Below are 25,743 nucleotides of genomic sequence, written 5' to 3' on the forward strand. Positions count from 1 at the left end.
CGTAAAAAATATGTTGCTTTGGAACATGGAACAACATCTTATTTACCCAAAACATTGTCTAGGATTCAAAATAATGTTCATTTGGAACGAAACCGTATTAGTTTGGAGCTTTATTTCCACTTAATTTCCTAAAAATGCGCATTTACTTGCGCATTACGGACGCAAATATGAAGCTAGAGAAACTTTACCTTTGCCCTCTATGAATTCGGGGGGAGTTCGACCAATCGTCTTGCTCGTTGTTGCGTGGTGCTCCAGAGTCTCGGTGGAGCCTACCCTCTGGTCAACATGGTGAGTACAGCCATTCAAAAGAACTTCTTATTTACAGCTAAATGAAAGACAAAGAGAGCTAAACACGTAACGTGTGTAAAATTTCTGTTTTCTTAGCTACGGACTGTTTGCCTCGGTTATGTGATAATTAACGTCGTTTCTTTTACAACTCCACGGGTTAGCGTGTTGCTTTAGCACAAAGCTAATCTAGCGGCACCCACATAGCAGTGGCTTGGCTATTTCCTGGAACGTATGCTTCTCACTTTTAATACTGAGAGTTTTTTCAGGGTCTAAAAGACGATGGGATTTTTTTAGCCAAGTTTTATGCAGCAGTCATTTTGTTGAACTAAACCGATTTGCCGGATCCTTTGCCGGATATCGGCGGAAGTCTTGTTTTAGGAGCTGAAGTGTCACCAGGGTTTAGTCTGGGTCTTGAGTCACTTATCGCACGTAAAAATTACAGCACAAACCCGACTTTACGAAATTCACTAACTGGAGTTTTGGGTACTTTGAGTGCTAATACTTCAGTGATGTACTGAGATAAAAAATGCAGGTGTATAACTGCAGCGTAAGTGTGTTATCTGGCAGTTAGCAGCCATCAGACACAGTTAAGACTTGATAGGTTCCCTTTTGTTTTGAATTTTGTTGTTAATAGGGCATAAAACAGCTAACGTAAGCTGAGCAGGGCGAATTTAGTTAACCAGCATTTCTGCATATTGGAGTGAAGTGACTCATGAATTATGTTTAAAATGTAAATGCTTTGTCAGAGTGACCATCTCTGTGCCCTACCTACTTGGAAATGTATTATCTGTATGTATTTTCATTGAATTGCCCGCAATACTGTGTCCACAGAGTGTCATAAATGTATAAGCTACTTTAAATCCAATGTTTAATATAAAGGCACTGCAAGAAATATCCATCAAACTTAAAAAATCTGCTGTTGTAATGTGCTACAGCAAGATATGTAACCACACATTGCAATTTATTTGGAATGGCATGATTATTGCCTTTTGAAAGTTTGAAAAGGCAATTGTACCTATGCAATTGCTTGTGAGTACAAATGAAAAGAAAATCAAAGTCAAGTTGGCTATTGTTGGCCGAGATCACCTAGACTTATGAACTTTAAGTATAATGAAAGAAAGAGAAATGGTCTCTCTCTCTCTCTAGTGTTAACTACATATTACATCATTGGCTCTCATGAGTTGATGAACATTGTGTGGTGTTTTCCATTCATAACAGTCTTCATCGGAAGCTAATAATGGCCCGAGCCAGGCAGCACCTTACCCAGGTGTACCACCCTCAGGAATGCCTCCCCCCTTTGTAAGTCAGTGACAGAATTGTTTGTGCCACATAGTTTTACATTTTTTGTTTTTGGGACAACACAGGGCCACACTGAGAGTGATTGACACTGGGGCTATAGAGATGTGTCACGATTTCTGATTTGTCCTTTTCTCCCCAATTCTTTTTTAGATGGGACCACCAGGAATACCGCCTCATTTCCCTCCAATGGGAATGCCTCCTATGGGACAGCGACCTCCCAGCATGACCCCAATGCCACCTGGTATAATGCCCCCAGGTATCATGCCACCAATGGGAGCACCTCCAATGGGACAGGTGGGTTCAGTAAAAAATTAACTAGTACTTGGCCAGTCGAACTGAATGTCCATAACTTACATATTTAGACAACAGTTAATGACGAATACTAAAAAATTTTATACACCCAGGATAATACGTATTTATATCTATATCTATATCTATTTATCTATATATATATATATGTGTATATATTGTGGCAGTTTAGTCAGGGAAAACAACTGGTTGATGGTAAAACATCCGTTTAATGAGCAGTAGCTGTTGTTGGCCACAGCCACACCACACAAGACTGCAATACAGCTAACTGTTCCTGCTCAATTCTAGTTTTTCCCTGACTTGTTTTTCTACGATAATTGAGAGTATCAGCAACTCTGGAGGGGCTTTCTCTTGTCTAACCATAATGTAGTACCTTGATCGAAAAACACATCCTGGCTTGTTGCTCTCTAGTTTTCACCACGATTAACCATAACTAGTATAATCGATCATCAGGCAAATTGCCAAATTCAAAAGAACCGTAGCTCCCGCACACTCATTTTCAGTTGTTATTAGCGATTACATGCAACCTCCCGAATAGCTGAACAAATGCAAAAGACTGGAAAGTCTCGAAAAGAAAAATTTGTCCGAAAAGTCTGGTTGCATCTAGTGCCTCTTTTTTCCATTGTTATAATGAAACAAGTGAACATAGTGAATGTGGTTAATCTGAAAAAAGTATAATTGTAGTTATAATGATTATTATTCATTTAGATTTGAACTTTTAAAATGATCCAAGACAACTTAAATAATCTGTTTTACACCAAAAAATAACAAAATAATCTACTGTCGTCTGATCAAAGGTGTATTTACTGACATGTGATAGTCAGTTCAGTAATTTAAGTTTTGCCATATGTGGGACTTAATTATGAACTTTTGAAAACGATATGTATTTTTCACCAAATTTTTGAAATACAGGTTAGTTAGTCAAGAATTATGCCAGATTTATAAATGAAGAAAATATCCGTTACTAATAGCCCTAATTTAACTTAAGCTTAACAATTCTTGGTGTGAATGCAACGTCCAGGAAAAATATTTTGAAACCATTTGTCTCACAAAATTGATATTTAGAACAAAGATCTTGGTATTGGCGCTCTAGTGAGGCAAAATAAATAGCTTTATTTAGTTTATACACGAGCTCCTGTCAGCAGTAGAGGTATATGTGAAATTAGGGGTGTTTTATCACAGTGCCAGAAACATAGTTAAAAAAGGTGCCGGAGGGCCAAAGTTGGACTTCTTACTGTTTCACACATTGCAAGCTGTGGCAAGACATCATTCAATATCCACAACAGACTCAGTCCCAGTCTCACCCTCTCTGGAGTTGCAACAAGCCGTCGCCATAGACACCAGCACCTTGTCTCACGCCGTATCTCACCCCTTATGCTCGCACCCGGTGGTATGGAAATACTCAATGAATATTTCATGATGTTTCTTTTATTAGATGCCAGGCATGATGCCACCTATGATGCCGGGGATGATGTTGCCCCCCCGCTTGCCAGCTGCGGCTGTACAACCAACAGGGCCGGTAACTCTTCACTTTCTTCCTCAGTGCTCATTCACACATTCATTTCTTCACTCAATATCTATAGCGCTTATCCTGCAGTCGGGGTCGTGGGAGGGTGAGACCCTATCCCAGCTGTCATTGGGCACGAGGCAGGGTCCCCCTGGACCGGTCGCCAGTCTGCAGATCTATAGCCTTTCACTCCTTCATTCACATGTCTGAGCGATTTAAGGCTCTCCAGTGACCTACTGCTTGGTTTGTATTGTGGGAGGAGCTCTGAGAAAGCCCATGCTGACACGGCGAGAACATGCAAACCTCAGATAGAAAGGCCTTGTGTTGGAATCGTGTCAGGAGCCTTCTTGCCGTGAGGCAGAAGCGCTAACCACTGTTACCGCTCGACGGAAAATATTTTCAGCATATTCTTAAGCATACACAAAGACCTTATGATTAAAAGTGTTTGATTAGAAACACCCTGAACCCATAATTTGTGTATTTTTTTTGTTGTTTAGGAGTGTCCATAATGAAACAGGGGCCTTTGCATCCCTTCTCTGTTGATACTGTGCTGATCTTCATTTTTGCCATTGAGGCAATTTATGCAGATAAGCAGTCTGATGTTATAATTTTCACAATATTCAAAGAGCTTTACAGATCGTAAGACATTCACTTCATCAACACAAGTGTGTTTTGCATCTTGAGCGTATGGAGTTATGTACTAATTAGGAACTCTTTGTCAGTAACTGCAGTCTAAGTGAGGAGCGAGCTGATTCTATCTCAACTTCTCTTTTATTTATGAATGACCTGCAGAACACGTGTGTTTTTTTTTCTTTTGCATCTAATGCACTGTAAATATTCTTTTCAACAGCCTGGTGTTGACACCATAGGTAAGATCCTTATTCTCTGACAATCCCAATCTTTCGTTTATTACGTACTTTAAGGCGTTTTGGTTGATATTCTTTTTTTTTTTTTGTGTTCCCAGCTCCTGCACCCGGAACAACTGTAAGTATGCAATTAATGGGGTAGTTACTTTGTGGACACGGTCTTTTATTTTCATTTCCTGATGACCTGTTCCTTTGTCCTGTAGAATACCACAAATGGGTCCCCACAGGATGAACAGCCCAAGAAGGTTTGTGGACTTAGCATGGCCCTAAAATTTGGGATGTGAACTGTTAAAAGCAGGATATTCACCTGTCTTAAAGTGGTCATAGAATTGCATTTGAGTTTGGCATCTGCATGGCAGCGTATACTGTATTCTTAACCACTATTAAGACATATTTCTATTTGTACAGAGTTTTTATAATAACATTTATACTTAAAAACAGCAACTGGAAATACATGACCAATATTTTCATATAACCCATTATTGACAGACACTTAAGTGAAATGTACTATTTGACTTAGAGAGTAGCTTTTATCTTTTCAGCACCGTTCAGTGATTTACTCTGTTTGACCCAGCCTTTTGTTATCCTCATATTTCATTTGGCGCTTTGTTTTTAAAGTGATGAAAAAGATTGCTTGTGCTGCCAGCCTAGGCAACTACTGTTCTCGAGCACAACTTTAATAAAGCTTGTTATGATTTGTTTTCCAAATTAAAATTTGGGGGGGGGGGGGGGGGGGGGTATTTTTCATTTTAAATATGAAATGCCAATAGGGCTCAAACCAATAAGACAAGAACTGGGAAAACAAATAAATATGGGGCCTTTGGATGATGCCGAATTCAGCGTCAGTTTCTCTTATTCAAAATCAGGTGCCATGTATGATGCATAGAATTATTAATAAAATAAAACCAAACAAGTCACATTCACTGCTCTTAACTACGTGCTCCTAAAAGTGTGTCCTAATTATTGGTTTGTAAAAACACTGAAACACAAGAGTTTCACAAAATAACATGATTCCCAACAAAAACATTATTGCAAGATCACTTTTCCCTCGGGACAGGATCCAAGTGTTTGAATACATACGTTTATAAACTAATGGCAGGTTTTCTATCCTCCAAATATCAATTTGCTGCAACGTATTAGGGAGAATTTTTACACGCATAGGCTTTTCAGTCAGATTGTGGTACCACAAACAGCTGATAGGCTTGTTTCTAACATGTATCTGTTTTTATAGTAAGAGAGGTTTTGCTTTGCTTTGTTTGTTTGTTTGTTGTGCAATAACAACTTTAGAAATCCCTTTGGACTGAACACAAATCGCTGGATGGGAAGACCTATTACTACAATACGGAGACCAAGCAGTCCACATGGGAAAAACCAGATGAATTAAAATCTCCCGCAGAGGTAAAACCGCCTTTCACCAAAATAGCATTTGTAGCATACGCCTGTGACATATAGTTAATGTTTTACCTAAATGGGTTTACACATTATTTACACATACATAGGTTTTGCATTATTTCCAAAGACTGCCTTTCAACAGCATTTGAAACGTTTAATCAATTTTATGTGCAGTTGATTTTTAAGCATTTTAAGTGTTGATATTGTTGTAGATGCAATGCCGACAAGCTAAATCCAAATTGGCCTTATTGTGTATAGATTACTTGTTCTCATATTTCAAAACCTATATGTGTCTCATGCATCATAAATGAAAAATTCTGTTCTCCATCTGTTCCCTTAAGCAAATGCTGTCTAAATGTCCATGGAAAGAGTACAAATCCGACACAGGGAAGCCTTATTACTACAACTCCCAGACAAAGGAGTCCCGATGGACCAAACCCAAAGAGCTGGAGGACCTGGAAGGTAAAGAGCCGTCATCTGATGCGAATCCTTTAGCGTGGAGCCATTTTTTCATGCCGAGTAATTTAGTGCTTTATGAATGAGTCTTTAATACCTGATGAATGACAAATGACCGTCTCCCTCATGTATAAGGGGACTTTGTGTGTCATTGACGTACAAACATGGGAAGCACAAAAACAGGAACATACAGAGGCTCCTTCACTATATTTAACTACATGGTCTGCTTTTATGTGCACTACGCTTTGAAATGAAAACAAGCATCATAACCGGGTGCTCCTTTTGTCTGTTCCAGCCATGATCAAAGCAGAGGAGAATGGGTAAGGGCTTCCTGTTTACCGTCCGTTATCATTTACCGTTCAATTAAAACATTTTTTTTGTTTTGTTTTGGTGCCTTCCACTCCATAATACAGTGGTCATTAAAGGCATTTCTTTGTTCCACAATTAAAAATCCTTTTTATGGTACCATCAATAGGATTAACGTCAGTTAGAAATGCAAATTTCAGCTAGCGTTCATCACCGATTCTGCTTTCATGATCTGACTTCAGAACGGTGGAAGCAACGGCTCCGAGCTCTGCTGTGGCGCCCGTGTTGCAAGCAGACAATACAGCCACCATGGCGACTGTAATGGAAGCAGAAACTGCGACTGCGGTCTCCGAGGAGCACCAATCCCAGGCGACCATGCAGCACACAGCTGAGGTCAAGACCACGGATGCACCTGCGGCTTCCTCCGAGAACACCGTTTCTACAGAGGTCACAGCCAGGTAAACAATTAAACGAAATACTGTCGCCGTCTCTATAATTCCGATTCGCATGACGTGATACGAATTAAACCCCCGAATTGAGGCGGCGCCTTATTTGAACGGGTTTATGAACATCGCGGCCATATTTTTGGTCCTATTTTTGGTCCTATTTTTGCAAATGCTTTAATCTGGTAATCCCGTCCTCAGCGATGAAGTCACAAAAGAAGAACGACCAGAACTTCAGAAGAAGGCGTATAAATGGAACACGAAAGAGGAGGCCAAGCAGGCCTTTAAGGAGCTACTGAAGGAGAAGGTGAGTGCGTTGCCATCCTGTCGGGGGGATTTAACACGCAGATCAAGCAGAGGCCGCGCATTGTGGTCGAAACAAGAGGCTGCGGCGTCCCTGTAGTGTATGTTCATGTTATCTGACAGTTAGCAGGTCAAATAGAAAATCTGTCGCTTTGAATTTGTATGCTCGTCTGGACATAAGAATTTATCAAAATGCTTTCAGCAGAGGCCGATAGCCGTGATGGATCACCGTTCTCGAGAGCCAGTCACAGATTTACAAAAAGACTTTGTGGGCGTTTCACTTTTGTTTTGCACACTAATTGTTTTAACTAGTGCACAAACGCTGAAACATCAATTTGACACAAAAAAAAAACCCCAAGTTTTATATATATATAGGCAGATATAGATAGGCATAGCTGTGTGTGTGTATATATATAAGGCTGTTTGATGACATCATGCAAATCTTGGTTGACTTTTATACCGATTTACTTTGTCTATAAAACGTGAAGTTTGTCTTACGGTGAAAGTGCGAGGTGTAAATCAGCTGTCGGCGTTTTGTTCTCTGTGTAACACCCAATAAACTCCCGGGAGGAGCGAGCGCCGTCTTCACCTCCCGTCGAGATGCGCATGTATTGTTTGGCGGGCACGGCAGCCGAGCACCTTGAATACTGCTATATTTAGGCCGTCTTTAATTCGGCGCATAAAGCTCCCCTCTGAGATTGTTTGCCATTTCCTGAAAGATCTTAATGGCTCTGTCATTACGATTAGCGTTATTGCATCAACGGCCCGGTGTTGCCCGCCATAAATGCAGTTGAGAGAAAGTGACGTGCTTCAGTGAGTTGGAACAAGCGCGACGGCCGACAAGACGGAGGCACGTGGTGGAATCAGTTCATAATGGATAAAGGAGTCACTCCCCGGGAGAGACAAACAGCAGAAAGCGCACTTACACAAATCCTTGGTGGCATCACTTTGAATAATTGCCACTCCACACCTCTTAACCCTTCATCTATTAGTAATAACGAAATGTGTTGATTGTAGAAGCAAGAGCAACACCCTTGATAGTTCTCCCTACATGCTGTGTATCTGCTGCTTGACACTACAGGCCATTCTGACTTTCAATTATCATTGTATTTCAGGGTGTGTCCTCAAACTCCTCATGGGAGCAGGCCATGAAACTGATTATCAATGATCCTCGCTACAGGTACAACATCAGCAATCATCCGCGCCCCATTTCAGCGGCACGCGACCGTTAGATTTTCCTCTGACCTCATTTTTTGATTTTGTCTCTGCCACCGAAAAGCGCACTTCCAAAGCTCAGCGAAAAAAAGCAGGCATTTAACGCCTACAAAGTCCAGACTGAGAAGGAGGAAAAGGAGGAGGCCAGAATTAAATACAAAGAATCCAAAGAAACTTTCCAGAGGTTCTTGGAGAACCATGACAAGATGACATCCACCACCAGATACAAGTAAGCCCTATCCTCATCGCACAGCAAATGAATTATCGTTCCTACTGGTTTGGCACTGCCTACGTTGAACGTATGATTGAGCGCGTTTGTCTCGGGGGATGACGCGCTTTCCCGTTCAACAAATGCGACACGTCCGCGCTCACACGACTCCGGGAGAAGAGTTGCTAGGTCACAAGATGTATTTTTCTTATTCAAACGTGTGCTTTGTGAACAAGTTTACTTTTGCCTCGAGGCCTCCACACACACACACGCACACACACACACCTCCCAGGGATGTGACAACGAGAAAAAAAAAGTTGTGAATGGCGTCATTCTGTTCTTGCTTGGTTCCGTAGAGGTCTTCGCTTTAGGTGCGTCTTGATTCGGTTATTTATAGTTCGCTTCTGAATTGGGCCAGCGACACTCAAAAGGATGTAGCGCTGGTCCCTGACACCGCATATGACATCCAGATCGCTGGCAATCTGGTGAGGCTGTGGGGTGAAAGTCACTCTGACAGGCACATCAACCGGGGCCTTTGACAGCTGGCCAGCTTTGGAGCTGAGCCGGCACTCGGGTTGTTGTTGTGGAGACCGAGGCCGTAATCTGGGATGGCTCACAACGGGAAGCTGGAGACTGATAGCCTGTCTCGCTGTGTCTGTCTTCTGAAGTTCTTACTCATTTCCCTGGCTCTGATTCTTGCTTTGGAATAGTTAAACACGGAAATACGACGTCTCGCGTTTTTATTTATGAGACTCGCGCACAGTCGTACGCGTCCGACCTCCCGTAAGGAGTTCGGCTCCGCCGCGTCACGTTTCTTCTAAAAGATTGAGATATCTCGCGGCGCTAGGAATCCGATGGTACGCAGGGAGCTCAAGGTTGTCACAAATAAATGTAGGCGGTGAAATGCTGCCATCAGGTGGGTCAGCGTGTAAACGTATAACTCCCTGCGCGTCCGCTGCTTATTTGCCAACAAGGAAAGCGGAGCAGATGTTTTGTGAGCTGGAGGTGTGGAGCTGTGTCCCAGAGAGAGACCGGCTGGAGATCTATGAAGATGTGTTGTTCTACCTGGCTAAGAAAGAGAAGGTAAAGTCAGTTTCATAACCGTATATCCATCAAAAACGGTGCCGGATACATATTTTAGTCTCGGACCTTGAATTTCAAGGAACAAGCCAAACAACTGAGGAAGAGGAACTGGGAGGCCTTGAAGAACATTCTGGACAACATGGCTAACGTCACCTACCGCACCACCTGGTCCGAGGCCCAGCAGTACCTGCTCGACAACCCCACCTTTGCCGAGGACGAGGAGCTTCAGAGTAAGAAGAAAGCGGCGAGGACGGTTGACATCGTGCTGTGTGAGAAGCACCGCTCTTATCGTCGTCGTCTACCCACAGATATGGACAAGGAGGATGCCCTGATTTGTTTCGAGGAGCACATTCGAGCCCTGGAGAAGGAGGAGGAGGAGGAGAAACAAAAAACACTTCTTAGGGAGAGGAGACGACAACGCAAGAACAGAGAGGCCTTCCAGGTGAGCGGGCGTGAAAGGGAAGGAACCGCTTTTAAATGTAAAGCCCGCCGTCTCGCACGTAAATCGCCGCAAACACATCCGTCCTTGTTTATTCCCCAGAAATTTCTGGACGAGCTCCACGACCACGGCCAGCTTCACTCCATGTCTGCCTGGATGGAGATGTACCCAACCTTGAGCTCTGACATCCGCTTTGCCAACATGCTGGGCCAGCCGGGTGAGGACATCGAGACGCCGCACACGTTGCCGCACACGTTGCCGCACATGTCTGTTTGAAGCACACGGATGTGACACGTGCGGCGCGCAAACACGCAGATGTATCTCACACACAGCCCAGGAAGTACACACTGCGAAGCACTCGCGCACTCCTTTTGCAGCTTTGCCGTTTAAAAAAAAAAAATGATGATGATAAACGTTCTGTAATGTTGTCGCGATTCCCACCCAGCTGGTCAAACTTGGCCCAAAATTGTTTTGGATTTTCTCTCACTTTCATCCATTTCTAAATCAGTTCCCGCCTTTTAATTTAATCAAGGCTGTCCTGTAGGTTCCACCCCCCTGGATCTGTTCAAGTTCTACGTGGAGGACTTGAAGGCACGTTACCACGACGAGAAGAGGATCATTAAAGATATTCTCAAGGTGCGCGGATTGTGTCGTAAAAGTGTAAAGGGAGCGCGGTTTCCTTGAACGGTAACCCGGCAACTCCTCTCTCTCCTTCTCCCTCCTTCCTCAGGACAAAGGTTTCCTAGTTGAGGTCAACACCAGCTTCGATGACTTCGGCTCGGTGATCAGCTCCGACAAGCGAGCCACGACGCTCGATGCCGGAAACATAAAGCTGGCCTTCAACAGTGTAAGCGCCTCGTCCGTCCGTTTCCGGTTGCTGTCGAATTTTTCCCTTTCCGTATTCACGTTCCTCCCCGAGATTACCGATCGCAAAGTGGACCTCACGCCTTTCGTTGCAATGCTTCGGCGTCCGATGAGGTTGACGTTTTTAAAAACGCTAAATGTCAACTTAAACCCCGATTTCGACCGCATATTGAATCGAAATGCCCCGCCGCTCCAGACCGATGGAATTTGCACTGGGTTTATTTATCTTCAGGATATTAAAGCGTAACACCAACGCTCAGAGGTTTTCTTTTCAGTTACAGGACTTACCGTATTTTCCGCACTATAATGTGAATTTGATTATAAGACGCACCTTCAATGAATGGCCTGAATTAAAACTGTTTTCATACAACGGGCGCGCCACATAGAATAGAAACTACTGTCGTGGCCGGGGTTGCGTTATGCATCCACCAGATGAAGCTGCGCTAAAGGGAATGTCAACAAAACAGTCAGAAAAGTCAGTCAAGCTTCATTAATTGAATACAAACCAATGTTCTGACAACTCCGTTCACTCCCAAAACAAGTCGGTGCGTTCTCACAATAAGGAGCCGTACGTGCCGCTTTCGTTGAAAACGTTTTTCGAAAGCACCAAGAAAGACCGCCTCTAAATCCGCCGATGTTCATGTCGCCAGCTCGCGCTGTTGCCTTCATTGGAATAGTGACCATGGCGACGCTTCTACTTGCCGCTCTCTGTTGGACAACCCACCGTTTGAGTTTGTCCTCCAACTGTGGCCGTCTCGCTTTGTTTCCTCCGAAACTGTGTTTGGTCGGCGCAGGTCATCTTGTCGCTGCCTCCACTGCCGTACCATTGATTCGTTAATGTTGAATTCTCTGGCCGCTGCTCTATTCCCGTGTTCTGCTGCGTGACCGATCGTCTTGAGTTTCAATTCTGCGTCGTAAGCGTGTCTCTTGAAAGTTGCCAATTTAGGGTCTTTATACAGGACCCGAATTCCCCCTTTACCGTTGTTACACCCCCTGACAACGGTTGCCAGAATTAACCAATATTGATCCATATATAAGGCGCATCAGATTGAGAGAGATGAGAGGATGAGATGAGAACAACTTTATTTATCCCGAAGGAAATTGTTGTGCCAGAGTTTCAGCAAAAACATAACAGTAATAGATAATAGTAGGAAGGAGGAAGAATAAGAAATACAATGAAATATAAATTGTCTTAACTGTTAACTACAAATTTATTATAAGGCGTATATTATATATTATTATATATTATATATATTATAAATATATATATTTATATATATATATATTATTTATTATAATATATTTATTATAATTTATTATTATTATTACTATATTATAAGATTATAAGGCGCACTGTCTGCTTTTGAGAAAATTAAAGGCTTTTGGTGCGCCTTAAAGTTCGGAAAATACGGTCGCTTAAAACAGACTTAGGTCGACATTCAAGTAAAGAAGTTTAATTCTGATTTTTTTTTCTCACACAACCCCGCTGCAGTTGCTGGAAAAGGCTGAGGCGCGAGAGCGAGAGCGGGAGAAGGAGGAGGCGAGGAAGATGAAAAGGAAGGAAGCGGCCTTCAAGAACATGCTGAAGCAGGCGACGCCGCCGCTGGAGCCCGACGACTCGTGGGAAGGAGTATGTGCTTTACTCGGGCTTTCATTTTCTGCTGCTTCTGAAGTGTCTTTTCAACCCGAATCTGGACTGACCGCCGTTTCGCCGTCAGGTCAGAGATAGATTCCTCAAAGAATCTGCCTTTGAGGACGTCACTTTGGAGTCAGAGAGGAAACGGATATTCAAAGACTTCATGCACGTCCTGGAGGTGAGGGCTGGAAACCGCCTAGTTTATCCACATTTCCCCTTTAAAAATGCACCTTTTCTAAAAATATGTCCCTGGATTTACACAGCATGAATGCCAACATCATCACTCGAAGACAAAGAAACACTCGAAGAAGTCCAAGAAGCACCACAGGAAACGATCCCGGTCCCGATCGGTCAGTGTTTCGAAGTCAGACCAGACGCGAGCATACAAGTCAGGATCCGTCTAACACTCGGTGTACGTGGTTTGCGCAGGGCTCCGAGTCCGAGGAGGAGGAGTACCACAAGAAGAAGAAGAGGTCCCAGTCCAAGTCTCCCTCTGAACGCTCCTCCAGCGGAGAATCCGGTAAGTGACGCCGTTTGTCGTAAGTGACGCGCGGAAGAAGCCGAGAGCTTTCCGTCATCGGCTGGTACTCTGTGCCCGAAACCAGAGAGAAGCTACAAGAAATCCAAGAAGCACAAGAAGAAGACGAAGAAGAGGCGCCACAAGTCTGTAAGTACCCGGCCGACACGGCACATGAGATGATCTGGCTCGGCGCTGACCGCCATTCTGAAAACCAGGCCTCTCCCGACACCGACAACGAGAAGAAAGGAAGAGAGCGCGACGGGAAGCGCGAGAAAGACCCGGAAAAAGACAAAGATGCCGACAAGTCCCGAGGGAAATTACGCTCCGACTCCAAACAGAAGTCCCCGAAAAGAAAAGCAGCCAAAGAAGAGGTTGTTCTTCTTCTTTCTACTTTGAGCATCAGAATGCTGTTATTTGTGTGACGAAGGTCTCGGGAGGATGTTTTGAAGCGAACGACATTCCTCGGGATTCCCGTTGGTCCCGGAGAACCCGGATCCTGTAAACGCATGCGAATGACGCCAAAAAGTTTAGATACTTTGGCCTCGAAATGAATTTAAACAGTTTCTGCAGTGATTGAAATCCTTTCGAATCACAGTTCTAATAGCTGATGGATGGAAGCATTTCCACCGTTTAATTTTTTGTATTTATTTTAAGGACATTGAACCCAATCTGCCGTAACGTGTAATTTTTAAAATGACGCTGACGCCGCGGTTGGTTGTGTCTCTTGCAAGCAGGGCGGCTGGGACACCTCTGGCAGCGAGCTGAGCGAAGGAGAGCTGGAGAAGAGAAGAAGAACTTTACTGGAGCAGCTCGACGCGCCTTAATAATCACCCCAGCGACTGCTACTCATCCGTCGGCGTAACCTTTGACACACGACTCCCCCTCCAAGCGAATCAGATTCCCCCTGCCCGGCGATGTGGGACAGACTGTCGGAGGGGGGGGATCCCTTCCTCTGCTGTTTATGGGAATGTGCTACAAGGAACTGCAATGACTTTAGAAAACTGTTGGGTCATTTGTTGTCAACTTCCCCCCTTTTCCTTTTTTTTTTTTTTTCCTCTTTGCTAGCTTTCAATTTTTATTTTTTTTGTTTTAATTTTTTTAGTTCTCTGTAGATGTGTTTCCCTTTACTATTTTTTTTTTTTTTTTTTTTTTTATATTCACGTTAAGTCATATCTTGATGTAACAATGACAGTAACCCGGAAAAAAGTAGCTTAAATGAGGCGAAACCTTGAAAAGCAAATTCTACGTTGTATTTGAACACGATTGAACCACACCTGTATTCTGGAGGGATGATCCGGTTAGACCAATCTGGTTTTACTTTTGAGCATTTGGTAAAAATTAATATGTAGTTACATATAACAATAATAAAAATACAACATTTCAGTGAAGGATGTGTGTTTTCTGATGACTTATTTATATTCTGGAAGTACAGATGAAACATGAATATATTTTCAATACACCTTCTGCAAGGGAGGTTAATATATGTATTACTTGCTGCATTCTTATCTGACTGGACAGCTGAGTTTCATCAGTAGACGCTTCTATAAAACATTCACAACAGGTTCAACACGAGTCGACCGAAGGAAGCCGCCTTGAGAACCGAAGATAAAAACAGTTATTTGTGGCAACTGCAGCGCTCAGCACAGATTCAGTGGAAACACTGGAATTAATGCCGGCTAATGTGCAACTGCATTCTGGGCACCTGAAAAATAGTCATTTTAGGACAATCTGAACGTGGACCCTCAAAGATGATCCTTCAATAACTTCCACAAGTTCCGCGAGCATTTTTTCTAAAAACTCATTTGCACCACATCCAAAAGAGTGACTCGAGATGAGCGAGCATTTATTCAAATGTAAATAGTTTATTTGATCATATATCTGTGAAAATCTCGTATCATCTAATTTGAAAAAAGGGTTTTGTTATTTCAGCAATAAGCACAAACCACCTAAGATACACATTTCTGGTGAGAGTTTAAAAAAAAAAAAAAAAACCCTAAAAACATGCCAGTATGACCCAGTAAGAAAAAGGTCCCTGTAGCAGACAGTGAAGTTAAGAAAAGATGGGATGGCAGATGACACAACAGCAGGAGCGTCACTTAGACAATATCATTTCCAGTTTCGATGCAGCGCGTTGCAGAACGGCCCCAAAATGGACATTATCAATTTCTTTTCCATGTGAGAGAAACACTTTAAGAAAATAATAACGATAATGGGCTCTGTTGGCCTGGAGTATTCTTGGAACCGACGTGAGACGCCTGTCGCCGAGGCGCGTCCACAGAGACGGAGTTAATAAAGTTACCATGTGCTATGATCTAACGTGTAGATTCTAGCTGCATTTTGGTTTAATTAAATATACAAAAATGGAAACAAACTATAAGTTAAAATAACATTCAAGTTGTACAGCAAAAGGCAATGAAAACTTTTTTTTGTTTCAACAATATGTACAATATTAACCATCTGGTCAGGTAAATTCAACTTCAAATAAAAAAAAAAGAAAGGAAAAACTGTAACAAAATATCTGTACAGTTGGGATTTCATTTTTTTTTTTTCTTTTTCAATGATCCTGCTGCCAAAACCACACTGGGATGGAGACGTGAGCTGAGCTTGGTTAAATACTATACAAGAACAAGAGTAGATGCAGGTGCCAGGGGTGAATAAAATGGATGTTTACAGAGACAAAAATGCAAAAGAAATCCAGTTTCCCCCCCAGTTGGGTTGCGAATTTTGCCTTCCCGTCTTCTGCACTTATGAGTTTAGAAATCAGAGCCTGACCGACGCCGATTTCCTCCGATATCCAGTCCATTCGGTATTTTCCAAGTGGTGCGGTTCCATACCACTATGTTCATCTTCAACCTGAGTTTCATTTTCAGTTGCAACTGAATGTCCGTCTCTCAGTCTTCCTGCTGCTGTGATGATCTCATTCATTCATTCATTCATTCATTCATTCATCCTGCAGGATGAGGATCATGGGAGTGTTTGCTGGAATCGATCCCAGAGGTTCACCCCGGACCGGTCGCCTGTCAATCACAGCCACACACACACATGTATATATATCACCCTCTCATTCACTCACAGCATCCAAATGCATACAACCGTGCACGCGTCACCTTTTCATTCACATATCACACAACCAATAACCCTCTAATTCACATGTCTGGGCAATTTGGGGTCTCCAATGAAGCTTCTGTGTGTTTTTTGGACTCAAAATCGACTTTACAGAAGCACTAGCCACCGAACCGCCCCTCGTTTTTAAAATCTCAAAATACTTCAAATTCCAGTTGATTCCCTCCCGGTCGGGCCTTCAGTTGGTCAGGCTCTGCTTCTTTGAGCGCTGCGATACTTTTCTCACTCGCTTTTTGCACAAATGCAGTTTTTCCACTGCGCTTTAAGGTGTAAAACTTGCATACGGTTAGTGGAATAGAAAGGAACCGCCGGGGATGTGATGCTAGCACCAGCGAGAGGATCACCCACCCCCTGTACATTCTACACTTGGGTTTCACCCGGAAGCATGTGGCTCGCAAGGCCGCCGGGGCAGATCCGGTTTCACACCTTGTTGTATTTGCTCGGAAAGTGGGAATATTTAAAAAAAAAAAAAAACAGTCAGAAATTTGATGTGAGACCACAAAAACAAACATAACAGTTCAGGCACTTGGCTTGTCTAAAGTTTCTCGACCTTTTAGACGCAAAGGTTCAGTCCGGGTCCTTCATAGTGGAAAGCTTCTGCCTCCAAGCCACAGGATCAGCATGTATATTCATATATAAACACAAATATATATGTATATACATGCATACAGGTACATACAGACTCCTCTCATCTTTTCACTCGTCATCCTTCCATCCACTTCCGACCTTCTATCTCTCCGTCTCTCGACATCCCGCCGCCATCCAGGTCCACATGCACGGTCCCCCCTCCCCCCCCCCACCGTTCCTCACACCACCACCTCGCCGTTGCTCCCCGTCCGCAGGCTCTGATCGTCGAACCGCCTCCGGACGCTCCTCCGCACGGCGTCCGCCCGCCTGTACGGCTGGTTCCTCAAATCTGGGGAAGGCGGGGAGGCGGAGGAAGAGAGCGGTCAGTGGTCTCGGCGGGGCGTCGTGACGAGCCCGCCGGCTCAAAGTGCTGGCAGCCTGTCTGTCAAAGCAGCGCGGGTTTATTTTGTTTGTTTGTTTGTTTGTTTTGGGGAAAAAAAAAAAGCAGAAGCCTTGAAGGTTGGCTGTCTCGGGGTGTTTTTTTTACGGAGAAGAGCTACAGGGTGTGGAATTGTGAGATCTTTAATCTAATCCTTATCTAGGATAAAGCGACTGGCAGAAGAGAGAGACGGGTGTTGTGAAAGGACGGAGGAAGGTAATAAAGAGATGCTTGCCAGGTTTGGGGACACATCCACCACTACAGGTGTGCTACTGGAGGAGTTCCTTACCCTCGAGTAGACATTGGGAAATTTAGTAATATTATTCTTCTTTAGGGCTGGATGAAGAGAAGAACAAATGAAGGTTATCAAATTGGGAAGGGGAGGCTGACTGGAGCAGACCCCCCCCCCCTCCCTTCCCCCTCCCACCGCTGCAACATTTCACAGTGGCTTTGCACAGAAAGAGACGGGGAAGCGAAGGAGGTGACAGAGCCGGTGTTAGATGGAGAGCGTCCGCCTGACAAGGAGGGAAGATCTTCTACAGGAACGGAAGGGAGGGAGGGGGGGGGGATCTTCGAGGTGGCAAAAGCGTTTACCCATTTGTACCGTTTTAATTGTGTCTGTGTCTCTAGACCCCAGCTGCTTTGCAGAGTGGCTACCAGCAGGATGCAAGAAAAGCCTGACTTCCAACTCGGGAGGGGGAAACGCGTGAACCGAAAAGAAAACCAACGTCGGGTTCCAGCGGGGGAGGGTGGGTGACAGCGACTCGATCGGGAGGAGAAAAAAAAAACCAGAAGACCGAAGCGGGCGTGCAGCCGGGTTAACGCCGTCATGCTAGGAGCACGCAGGAGGTGCAAGGGTGAGAAAGTGCGAAGCAGGCAGGAAGCAGAGGTGGAACCGAGTCATTGATCTGCATTCATGGATCCCACCTTTAGGACTTAAAGGTTCATTCAAAACTCGACCGAAAGGTTAGAGTCGACACGTTTGCGCGCCGTCGATCGGAATTTGCTTTTTTTTTTTTTTTTTTGCAAGGCACGTTAATCCATTCGGGCGATCTGAGTCCACACCTCCGCCCGGGACGGCAGCGCAGCATGCAGGCTAAAGTGGGGGGGAGTGTGAGAGAGCTTGGGGGTGCGATAAAATCAGCATGCAAGAAGCCATGTCATGAGCAGCGGAGGTATACATGTCATCGATCAACACATTAACATTCTTGGTAAATCACACATTGATTGAAACACACACACAATGCAAGTTTTACTGACACATGCATCCACGTGATCATGGTGTTAATCAAACCCGCCGTGCAAACGGCTGAGACGGACAGCGTGATGAAGACGTCGTCGACGGAATCGCCTCTTTGCAATCGAGAATTTCAAACCTGCGGCCACTAGATGGCAGCACCGATCTGAACTTGGGGGTTTTCACCCGAACCTTCATTTCAGCTGATCGGTGATCGAATTCTATCGATTACAGGAGGGGAGTCACGCTGGGGCGAGCGAGCGGAGAGAACCACGACACCCGGTCATGCTCGTGCACACACACACACACACACACACACACACACACACACACGGGAGAACGCACGCAAACACAAGATTGGCGACACGTCTGCTGTGTGAGCGTGACGGTTAGGAGGAGTGTGATGAGGCATGCAAGACAACGAGGGGAGAACGCTGTAATCCAGCAACCTTTGAGAAGAGAGAGTTCTACAAGCTTTAGTAATGGTACTCCTCGTTTAGGTTGGGCTCGCAGAAGAACCGCGAGCCGCGCTTGGCTGTGCGGGCGGTAAAGGGCACGGTCTTCAGCACTGCATTGAGAACAACAGGGACAACAGCCAGGACAAGACAGACACAATATAAGACAAGCAGACTCTACAGAGCTTTTAGCATTGGTTAGCATTAAGCGAATACACCACGACAGCACCGGGGGGGTTATTGGTACCGGTTAATGCTCTATGGAAAGATCTGCAGCCGGCGAGCAGCGACGGGACGACCCCGGGGTTAGAGCTTTCACTGCAGGGAGGAGCTGCAGCTGGGATCATAAATCCAATGTGGAGGAAACATAAACCAACTGGCAATTGGTTGGGATCTCCTTCACAGGGGTTCTTTAGGAATGTCCAATTTTTTTTATTTTTTTTTTTTGCTGAATGTTAAATATTCAACTAATTTCACATTTTTTGAGAATATTTATTTATTCAGCTTTTTTTTTTGGTAAATGTTAAATATTCAACTAATTTCACATTTTTTGTGAATATTTATTTATTCAGCTTCTTTTTTTTTCCTAAATATTCAACTAATTTCACATTTTTTGTGAATATTTATTTATTCAGTTTTTTTGTTTGTTTTTTCCAAATAAAAAAGGTAATTTCAATACATTTTTTTTTTAAATTTCATTTTGTGTCAAAATGTGTCAAAAATTGTGTCAAAATTTCAGGTTAGAATATTACTTTCCACAAAGCCAAAATCTTTACGGTCACCATAAAGTTAAGTGGATACCTGACGGTGACAGTTTCATTTCTCTTTGGAATCCAACTTTATTTTATTGTAAATGAAACTGGGACCAGACAGGGAGGATTAACTTACCAATATTATCCCTTATGGTTTAGTGTTGGAAGTCAACTAGAAATATTATTGCATATTCACCCCAAACGTTACAGAATATGGATTTATTGCCTTTATTTGGCCTTCAAAGAACGGGTCACACTCCGGCTTTGTGTTAAAGCAAACGACGAAGCAGGTAAGATAAGCGGTAACCATGGATACGGAGCCGAGGCCACCCGCGCTGTTACTGGATTAGTGGCTTCATGTTTGGCTCCCAAACATCTGCTTTTGGAAAAAGCAAGTCATTGTTGTTAGTTGGTTTAAGACACCTGTCGGGACTGAATGCTTAGCGAAGGGGAGGACCTTCATGCAGAGCGGCGTGTGTGTGTGTGTGTGTGTGTGTGTGTGCGGTTACCTGTGATGATGTCCTCAATGGCTCCATCTTTGCCTTCATACACATGCCGACTGTCTTTCACTTGTTTCCTCCTGAGCTCCTGGATCAGTTCCTGCTGCTGCCGTTTATTCTTATGAGATGGAGACTGCCGACACACACACACACACACACACACACACACATTACTTGCAAACTCTAACTTTCTTCCATGTTTAGTTTCACTTCATCCACAGCCAGCTGTGTCATCCCGTGGTTTTTGTGAATGTGCCCATTAAGTGAACCAGTTTCGGTGCGACGGCTGATCCCGGGATGATGTAATGTCACCCGGCAGGAAGTCAAGATATAAATATAACTAGCAGTCTCTGCACAAACTAATCCAGCGATCAGGAGTCTGGATGACGGGAGGATGAGCCGCTTTACCTTCCCATCTTTATAACACACACACACACACACACACACACACACACACACACACACACTGCTCTGGAAGGATCCGAGGACGCGTGTGCAGAGGAGGGCCGACTTACTCTTTGGTCGTCTTCCATCATGGCCTCTTGCTCTAGAAGTTTCTCCATCATTATCTGCTCCTGCCTCTTCCTCTGCTCGTTGTCCTCCTCCGCTTGCTGAGGAGATTACGCAGAATCGCACGTCACGTACGCGCACAAAAAAAAAAAAACGCCGGCGGCGTTCGGCTGGATTCGGGATTGAATTTAGAGATAAATGCGACGTGGCGCGGCCGAGGACGGATTCTGACACGCGCGGGTTTACGTTACGAAAAGCCTCGCGGTTCAAAGGTCGCAAACAAATCGGCCCGCAGACGCCGTACGCTTTCACCAAATTTGGGAAATAAGCGGATCTCAGGGTTTCCTGTTATTTCCACAAACAGTTCAATTCGGGACACACTTTCCAGCAGGGTTCGCTCATGAATCGGATGAAACTGAAAGGCTTTAAAATGAACTATACTGCTCAAAAAAATAAAGGGAACACTTGAACAACACAATGTATCTCCAAGTCAATCACACTTGTGTGAAATCATAGTGTCCACTCAGGAAGCAACACAGATTCATTTGGACTTGTTTTAAGGACATTACATCAAAGTTGGATCAGCCTGGAGTTTGTTTTTACACTTTAATTTTGAGTGTGATTCCTAATCCAGACCTCCATGGGTTAATACATTTGATTTCCATTGATCATTTTTGTGTGATTTTGTTGTCAGCACATTCAACTGTGTAAAGAGAAAAGTATTTCATAAGAATATTTCATTCATTTAGATCTAGGATGTGTTTTTTAAGTGTTCCCTTTATTTTTTTGAGCAGTTTATATAAAATAAAATCTTTCAAAATGATGGGTAAGTTATAACAGCTAATAGTTATATCTTAGCGACACGGCTCCGTCATGTAAAAATTGCATTTTCTTTTTGCGAGGTCATCCTCCAGCTCACCCTGTACGCCTTGACGAAACGCACGAACACGGGGAAGAAGACGGAGGGAGGCGCGGTTTTGGAATTCTCCCCGAAGAACTTCACCACCTCGTCGAAGGCGTCCTTGCAAAGACAGTCCACAAATATCATCATTATTATCAAATGTGCGGCGGTATTACAGAGCCGTGTAACGCGGCCGCTCTCACCTGTGCGATCTTTGCGTCGTCCTGCAGCTTCTTCAGCTTGCCCTCGTTGTGCGTGATGAAGTCCTTCAGCATGGTGTTGTGTCCGTGCATGCTGTATTCTCTTTTGGTCAGCTCCAGGCCGCGCTGCAGCTCCTTCACGTCCAGCAGCACGTTCTCCAGTGACACTGCCGGCGAAAGCAACCGCGGTTTCGTGAGGGGGGGGGGGGGGGGGGGGATATTAAACAGGCCATTCCATCTCCAAGAGTAACGGCGGAAAAAAAAAACAAAACCTTAAACACAGAAGCGGCGAGGGGCTCACCAGCTGCCGCCTTTTCTACGTAATGCAACTCGTTGTAGAAGAGAGAAACCTGACTGTACTTCTCCTTCACCACGTTGGCTATGTAGTGCAGGAGGGTTAACTTTCGGTCCGTCGACTTCGTATCCAGCAGCTGCGGGGAAAAGAAATGTGCATTTTGTTTGGCCTTATGCATGTCAAAATCAGAATTTATTTTTTTGTTTTTGTTAATTGGGGGCAAATGAGGTAGCAGCATCAAATTGTGAACATCGCAGATTAAATATTATAAATAATGATTATATTATTTGTAACATAAATTTATAAATATAAATCATACAAATATAAATTATAAAAATATCATATGAATTATTATCATTATTATTATTAAATCTAAAAAAAATAAAAAAAATAATATGTGTATGTATATAAAAATACAACTACAAAGGTCTGCTTAAAAAAGTTATGTTAAGGTACAACTTTATCACTGGATGGAAAGCATAAATTCTTTTTTTTCTTTACTACAAAATAATAATTGTCATAGTTGTGGAAACACAAAGGTTTCTCACAAAAATATACCTTTTTTTATTGGTTTAATAAACTCAGTCTACAAACAGGACTGGCGGAGTTATCGGAAATTAAATTGTGTTTTTTTTCTAAGGATCGTATTTTGCGGACTAAAAGCCGCTACTTCCCCCCCCCACGCTGTGAGCCCTGCGGTTTGTACAGCGATGCGGATAATCCGTGGATTTTTTCTTCGCTGAACGGCCATCAGGGGGCGCTCTAGCAAGAAGTGCAAAAAGTAAACAGATGCGAGAGGTCAAGGCAAAGAAGACGACGACGCTAGCGACTCAACGCACACGAAAAAACGCATAGAATGAGGCTTTTAAATGAGAAATCATTCACAAAAACCGGTCTGCCAGTAGATCCTATCGCAGTAACATTTAGTGGGTTTGCCTCATATTCCAGAAAATACGGTATTTCTTTTCCGGTTGCTTGAATCGTATTCCAAATATTCCAGACCAAAAATGAGTCTCCTCAATGTATGTGATGTCACAAACCGTGGTCGTGTTCCTGCTGCTAAAAATTGGATTATTCCTTATAGAAGTCAAGCGGATGCAATTTACCAGGTCTAAACTTTGCAGCTTGAATCCGTACACCGCTCCTCTTTTGCTGCTGTTCATGTAGTTTCCGAGAGCCAAGATAATCTGCAAAACACGAGGGGGGGGGTGAAAAAAAATGACATGGAAAAAGGAAACCACAAAATTCCAGGAATGCAACAAATTTCAGGGGGGGGGGATTCTCAGATTTCCCACGATGGCCGCTGCTGCTGCTGCTGCTGGCGAGAAGAGGCATTTTTCTTCCCCGCGTACAAGAAACAACTAAAACAAAACAAACAAATTAATAAAAACTGTGTTTTGCTAAGTTTTAAACAAACAAAAAAAAAAAACTGTTAAAATATGGTTGCGATTAACATCACCATGCTGCTACTTTGGCAAACGCATGCCCTTTTTAGATGTTTTTGTTTTGTTTTGTTTTGTTTCCGTCATTGTCGGGTTTTGGTTGAGAAAATTACAACATTTTCGCTATTTCGCAATTTCATTCTGTTGTGCGCCGCACGCACGAGTCACAACACGAGGATTACGTCATCGTGCGAATGTGTGTTTAATGACTCTGACAGAGGTGAGCTGCAGCGTGTTAATCTAACCGGCAGATGCATCTTTGCTCGCCGCTGCAGGCGCGGGAGAGGTTTGATGAAAGAGCCCATAAAAGTGTCTGCGTTCTTCTAAACCAGTGGTTCTTCACCTTGTTGGAGGTACTGAACCCCAACCGTTGCATTTGCGCTTTCAACGAACCCTTCTTTATTAGGAAAATACAATACGACTTTGTCGAACTCAAGACGTTGGTATAGCGTATTTTTACGATTATTAGGCGCAAATAAAAGTCTTAGATTTTCTTCAAAATGTGCAGAGCGCCCTGTGTGTGTTGTTATTGTAAGGCGGACGTAGTAGAGAACACAGTGTGGGCGCTAAAGAAAGTGAACCTGGCATGTTAGATGGAGATTTAGCGCAGCTGCTCAAATCAGAAACAGAGGATGAGGACTTCCATGGGTTTAATTGATGACGATTACCGGTAAAAAAAAAACGTGAATACCAAACTCAGTTTTGCTCCCGCTCTATTTTTAAATAAGCACACTTGTATGCTTGTGTGTGTGTGTGTGTGTGTGTGTTGTTGTTGTATGGCGGACGTAGTAGAGGACACTATGAGAACGTTAAAGGGGGAAGTGTGGGCGTGGATTGTATGTAAAACCCGCGCCTTATAATCAGGCGCGCCTTATATGTGTGTGTTAAATACAGTAATGGCACACATAACTGAGACTGCGCTTTTTAGTACGGTGCGTCTTATGGTCGTGAAAATACGGTATGTTTTACCGGTGAACGAAATGTAGCGTGCATCAACATCGCTGTGTTCAAAGAACGAAACCAGCAAAACACGATTTTCACACAAAAAAAAAAAAAAATGAATAAGGAACTGTTCCCTTAGCTCGAGCTAGACTCGAGTTGCTCAACTTGGCATTGCAAATCCCGCATTGAGGACGCTGACGTCCTGACGTTAGGACGCCATCAGGTTCAGCCAGACACGCAAATCCATAGCGTACATATTCGTCCGACCACTTTCTTTTTTAACGCAACATAATTAGCATGAAGGTATTTGGACGTTAAGAAAAAAAACGCACGACAGTCCAAGTTGACTACCGAGCGCACCAAACTCCCTGCAGCAGAGATAGGCCAAGCTAAGCGGCGTGATCACCTGCAGCCAGTGAATTAATCCCAAATGACCAGTCGGGTGTGCGTCGAACCCGTTTTAAGAGCCGCTGTTCTAAACGTTGCGTCCAATCACAGGGGAGGACCAGACGATTCGCTCACCTCCAGAATTTTCTTCAGCTTCTGTGACGACTTGATCGACACCGACGCCGCTATGACTGCATGAAGTTGCTGTGGGAGCGACAGATACACCAGATACACCAATGTTTATATCGTGCACATCACCGAAAACACCGCGTTAGTGTGGGGGGGGGGATCGCCGTTTTCACCGGTGTCAGCATTTGAACGCTCTCGCAGAAGTTCCCGATGAAAGCCATGATGGTCATCTTCTGCATGAGCCGCTCGATCTTGCTAAACTGCAACATGAAGCGGTCCTCGTCCGTCACGCTCTCCAGCGGCTTGCGCTCTTTCTCGAACTGCCGCAGGATTTTCAGCTCGTTCTCCGTCGGCTGGAAGCGCATCAGACACTCCACGAAGTCCACCTGCAACGTCCGCAGGTCGAAGCTGAGAAGACACGGGGACGCGTCGGTTATCGGAAGCCTCCGCCCCAGAGAAGTCCATTGCGCTTCTTTGCTTTATTTTGAGCCAACTCACATCTGAATGGCCCTGCAGATCTCCTCGGGAGTCTTGCCGACCTTCCTGAGCGTGATGGCCAGGTTCTTGGCTCTGTTGGAGTCCAGCAGCGACACCTTGTTGGGTCCCTTCTGGATGATCTTCTGCTTGTTGGAGGTGAGTTCGATCGCCGGGCCCTGAGCTTTCGTTTTGAACATCTCCTCGAACTCGTCCACGTTCAGGTCCTGGACGACATCGTGAAGCACGCGGTTTT

The 25,743-nt window shown here is 44.1% G+C and overlaps 2 protein-coding genes across 22 annotated transcripts in view; one reads left to right on the top strand and one right to left on the bottom strand.

Moving 5' to 3' along the window:
- The first annotated feature begins 257 nt into the window (after positions 1-257).
- prpf40a (PRP40 pre-mRNA processing factor 40 homolog A) lies at positions 258-14,102 on the top strand. 5 transcript variants are annotated; one of them, XM_086145895.1, is made up of 27 exons: positions 268-288; positions 1,507-1,587; positions 1,738-1,881; positions 3,332-3,415; positions 4,254-4,272; positions 4,368-4,387; positions 4,473-4,514; positions 5,557-5,667; positions 6,003-6,123; positions 6,413-6,437; positions 6,666-6,881; positions 7,068-7,173; positions 8,285-8,349; positions 8,449-8,613; positions 9,567-9,675; positions 9,755-9,905; positions 9,984-10,117; positions 10,217-10,331; positions 10,647-10,750; positions 10,845-10,961; positions 12,471-12,608; positions 12,697-12,792; positions 12,878-12,964; positions 13,044-13,134; positions 13,220-13,281; positions 13,350-13,505; positions 13,866-14,102. In XM_086145895.1, the coding sequence occupies exons 1-27, from the start codon at positions 286-288 to the stop codon at positions 13,956-13,958; spliced, it is 2,655 nt and encodes an 884-aa protein (XP_086002021.1). In that variant the 5' UTR covers positions 268-285; the 3' UTR covers positions 13,959-14,102. The 5 variants fall into 5 exon arrangements, with proteins under 5 accessions (XP_086002025.1, XP_086002021.1, XP_086002022.1 ...); XM_086145896.1 differs by having other exon boundaries at positions 13,869-14,102; XM_086145897.1 differs by having other exon boundaries at positions 10,659-10,750.
- Positions 14,103-14,976: 874 nt separating this feature from the next.
- Positions 14,977-25,743, bottom strand: part of fmnl2a (formin-like 2a) — a 58,197-nt gene continuing 47,430 nt past the window's right edge. For 5 of the 17 annotated variants that reach the window (XM_086145892.1, XM_086145881.1, XM_086145883.1 and 2 more), the window contains 10 exons: positions 25,512-25,714; positions 25,187-25,421; positions 25,020-25,088; positions 23,220-23,300; positions 22,120-22,249; positions 21,822-21,985; positions 21,637-21,738; positions 20,723-20,818; positions 20,217-20,340; positions 15,782-17,173 (listed from right to left, as the gene is read on the bottom strand). In XM_086145892.1, coding sequence (XP_086002018.1) covers positions 17,064-17,173; positions 20,217-20,340; positions 20,723-20,818; positions 21,637-21,738; positions 21,822-21,985; positions 22,120-22,249; positions 23,220-23,300; positions 25,020-25,088; positions 25,187-25,421; positions 25,512-25,714 — 1,314 coding nt within the window. In that variant the 3' untranslated portion in view covers positions 15,782-17,063. Of the gene's footprint in view, positions 17,174-17,274; positions 17,600-18,949; positions 19,069-20,216; positions 20,341-20,722; positions 20,819-21,636; positions 21,739-21,821; positions 21,986-22,119; positions 22,250-23,219; positions 23,301-25,019; positions 25,089-25,186; positions 25,422-25,511; positions 25,715-25,743 lie in introns of those variants that run through there. The other 12 variants (XM_086145877.1, XM_086145878.1, XM_086145879.1 and 9 more) reach the window with 4 other exon arrangements.

Source organism: Fistularia commersonii, chromosome 4 (assembly GCF_037954325.1).
Source record: "Fistularia commersonii isolate RoL2024-O1a breed Wild chromosome 4, RoL_Fcom_v1.0, whole genome shotgun sequence".
In the NCBI taxonomy this organism is placed as follows: Eukaryota; Metazoa; Chordata; class Actinopteri; order Syngnathiformes; family Fistulariidae; genus Fistularia; species Fistularia commersonii.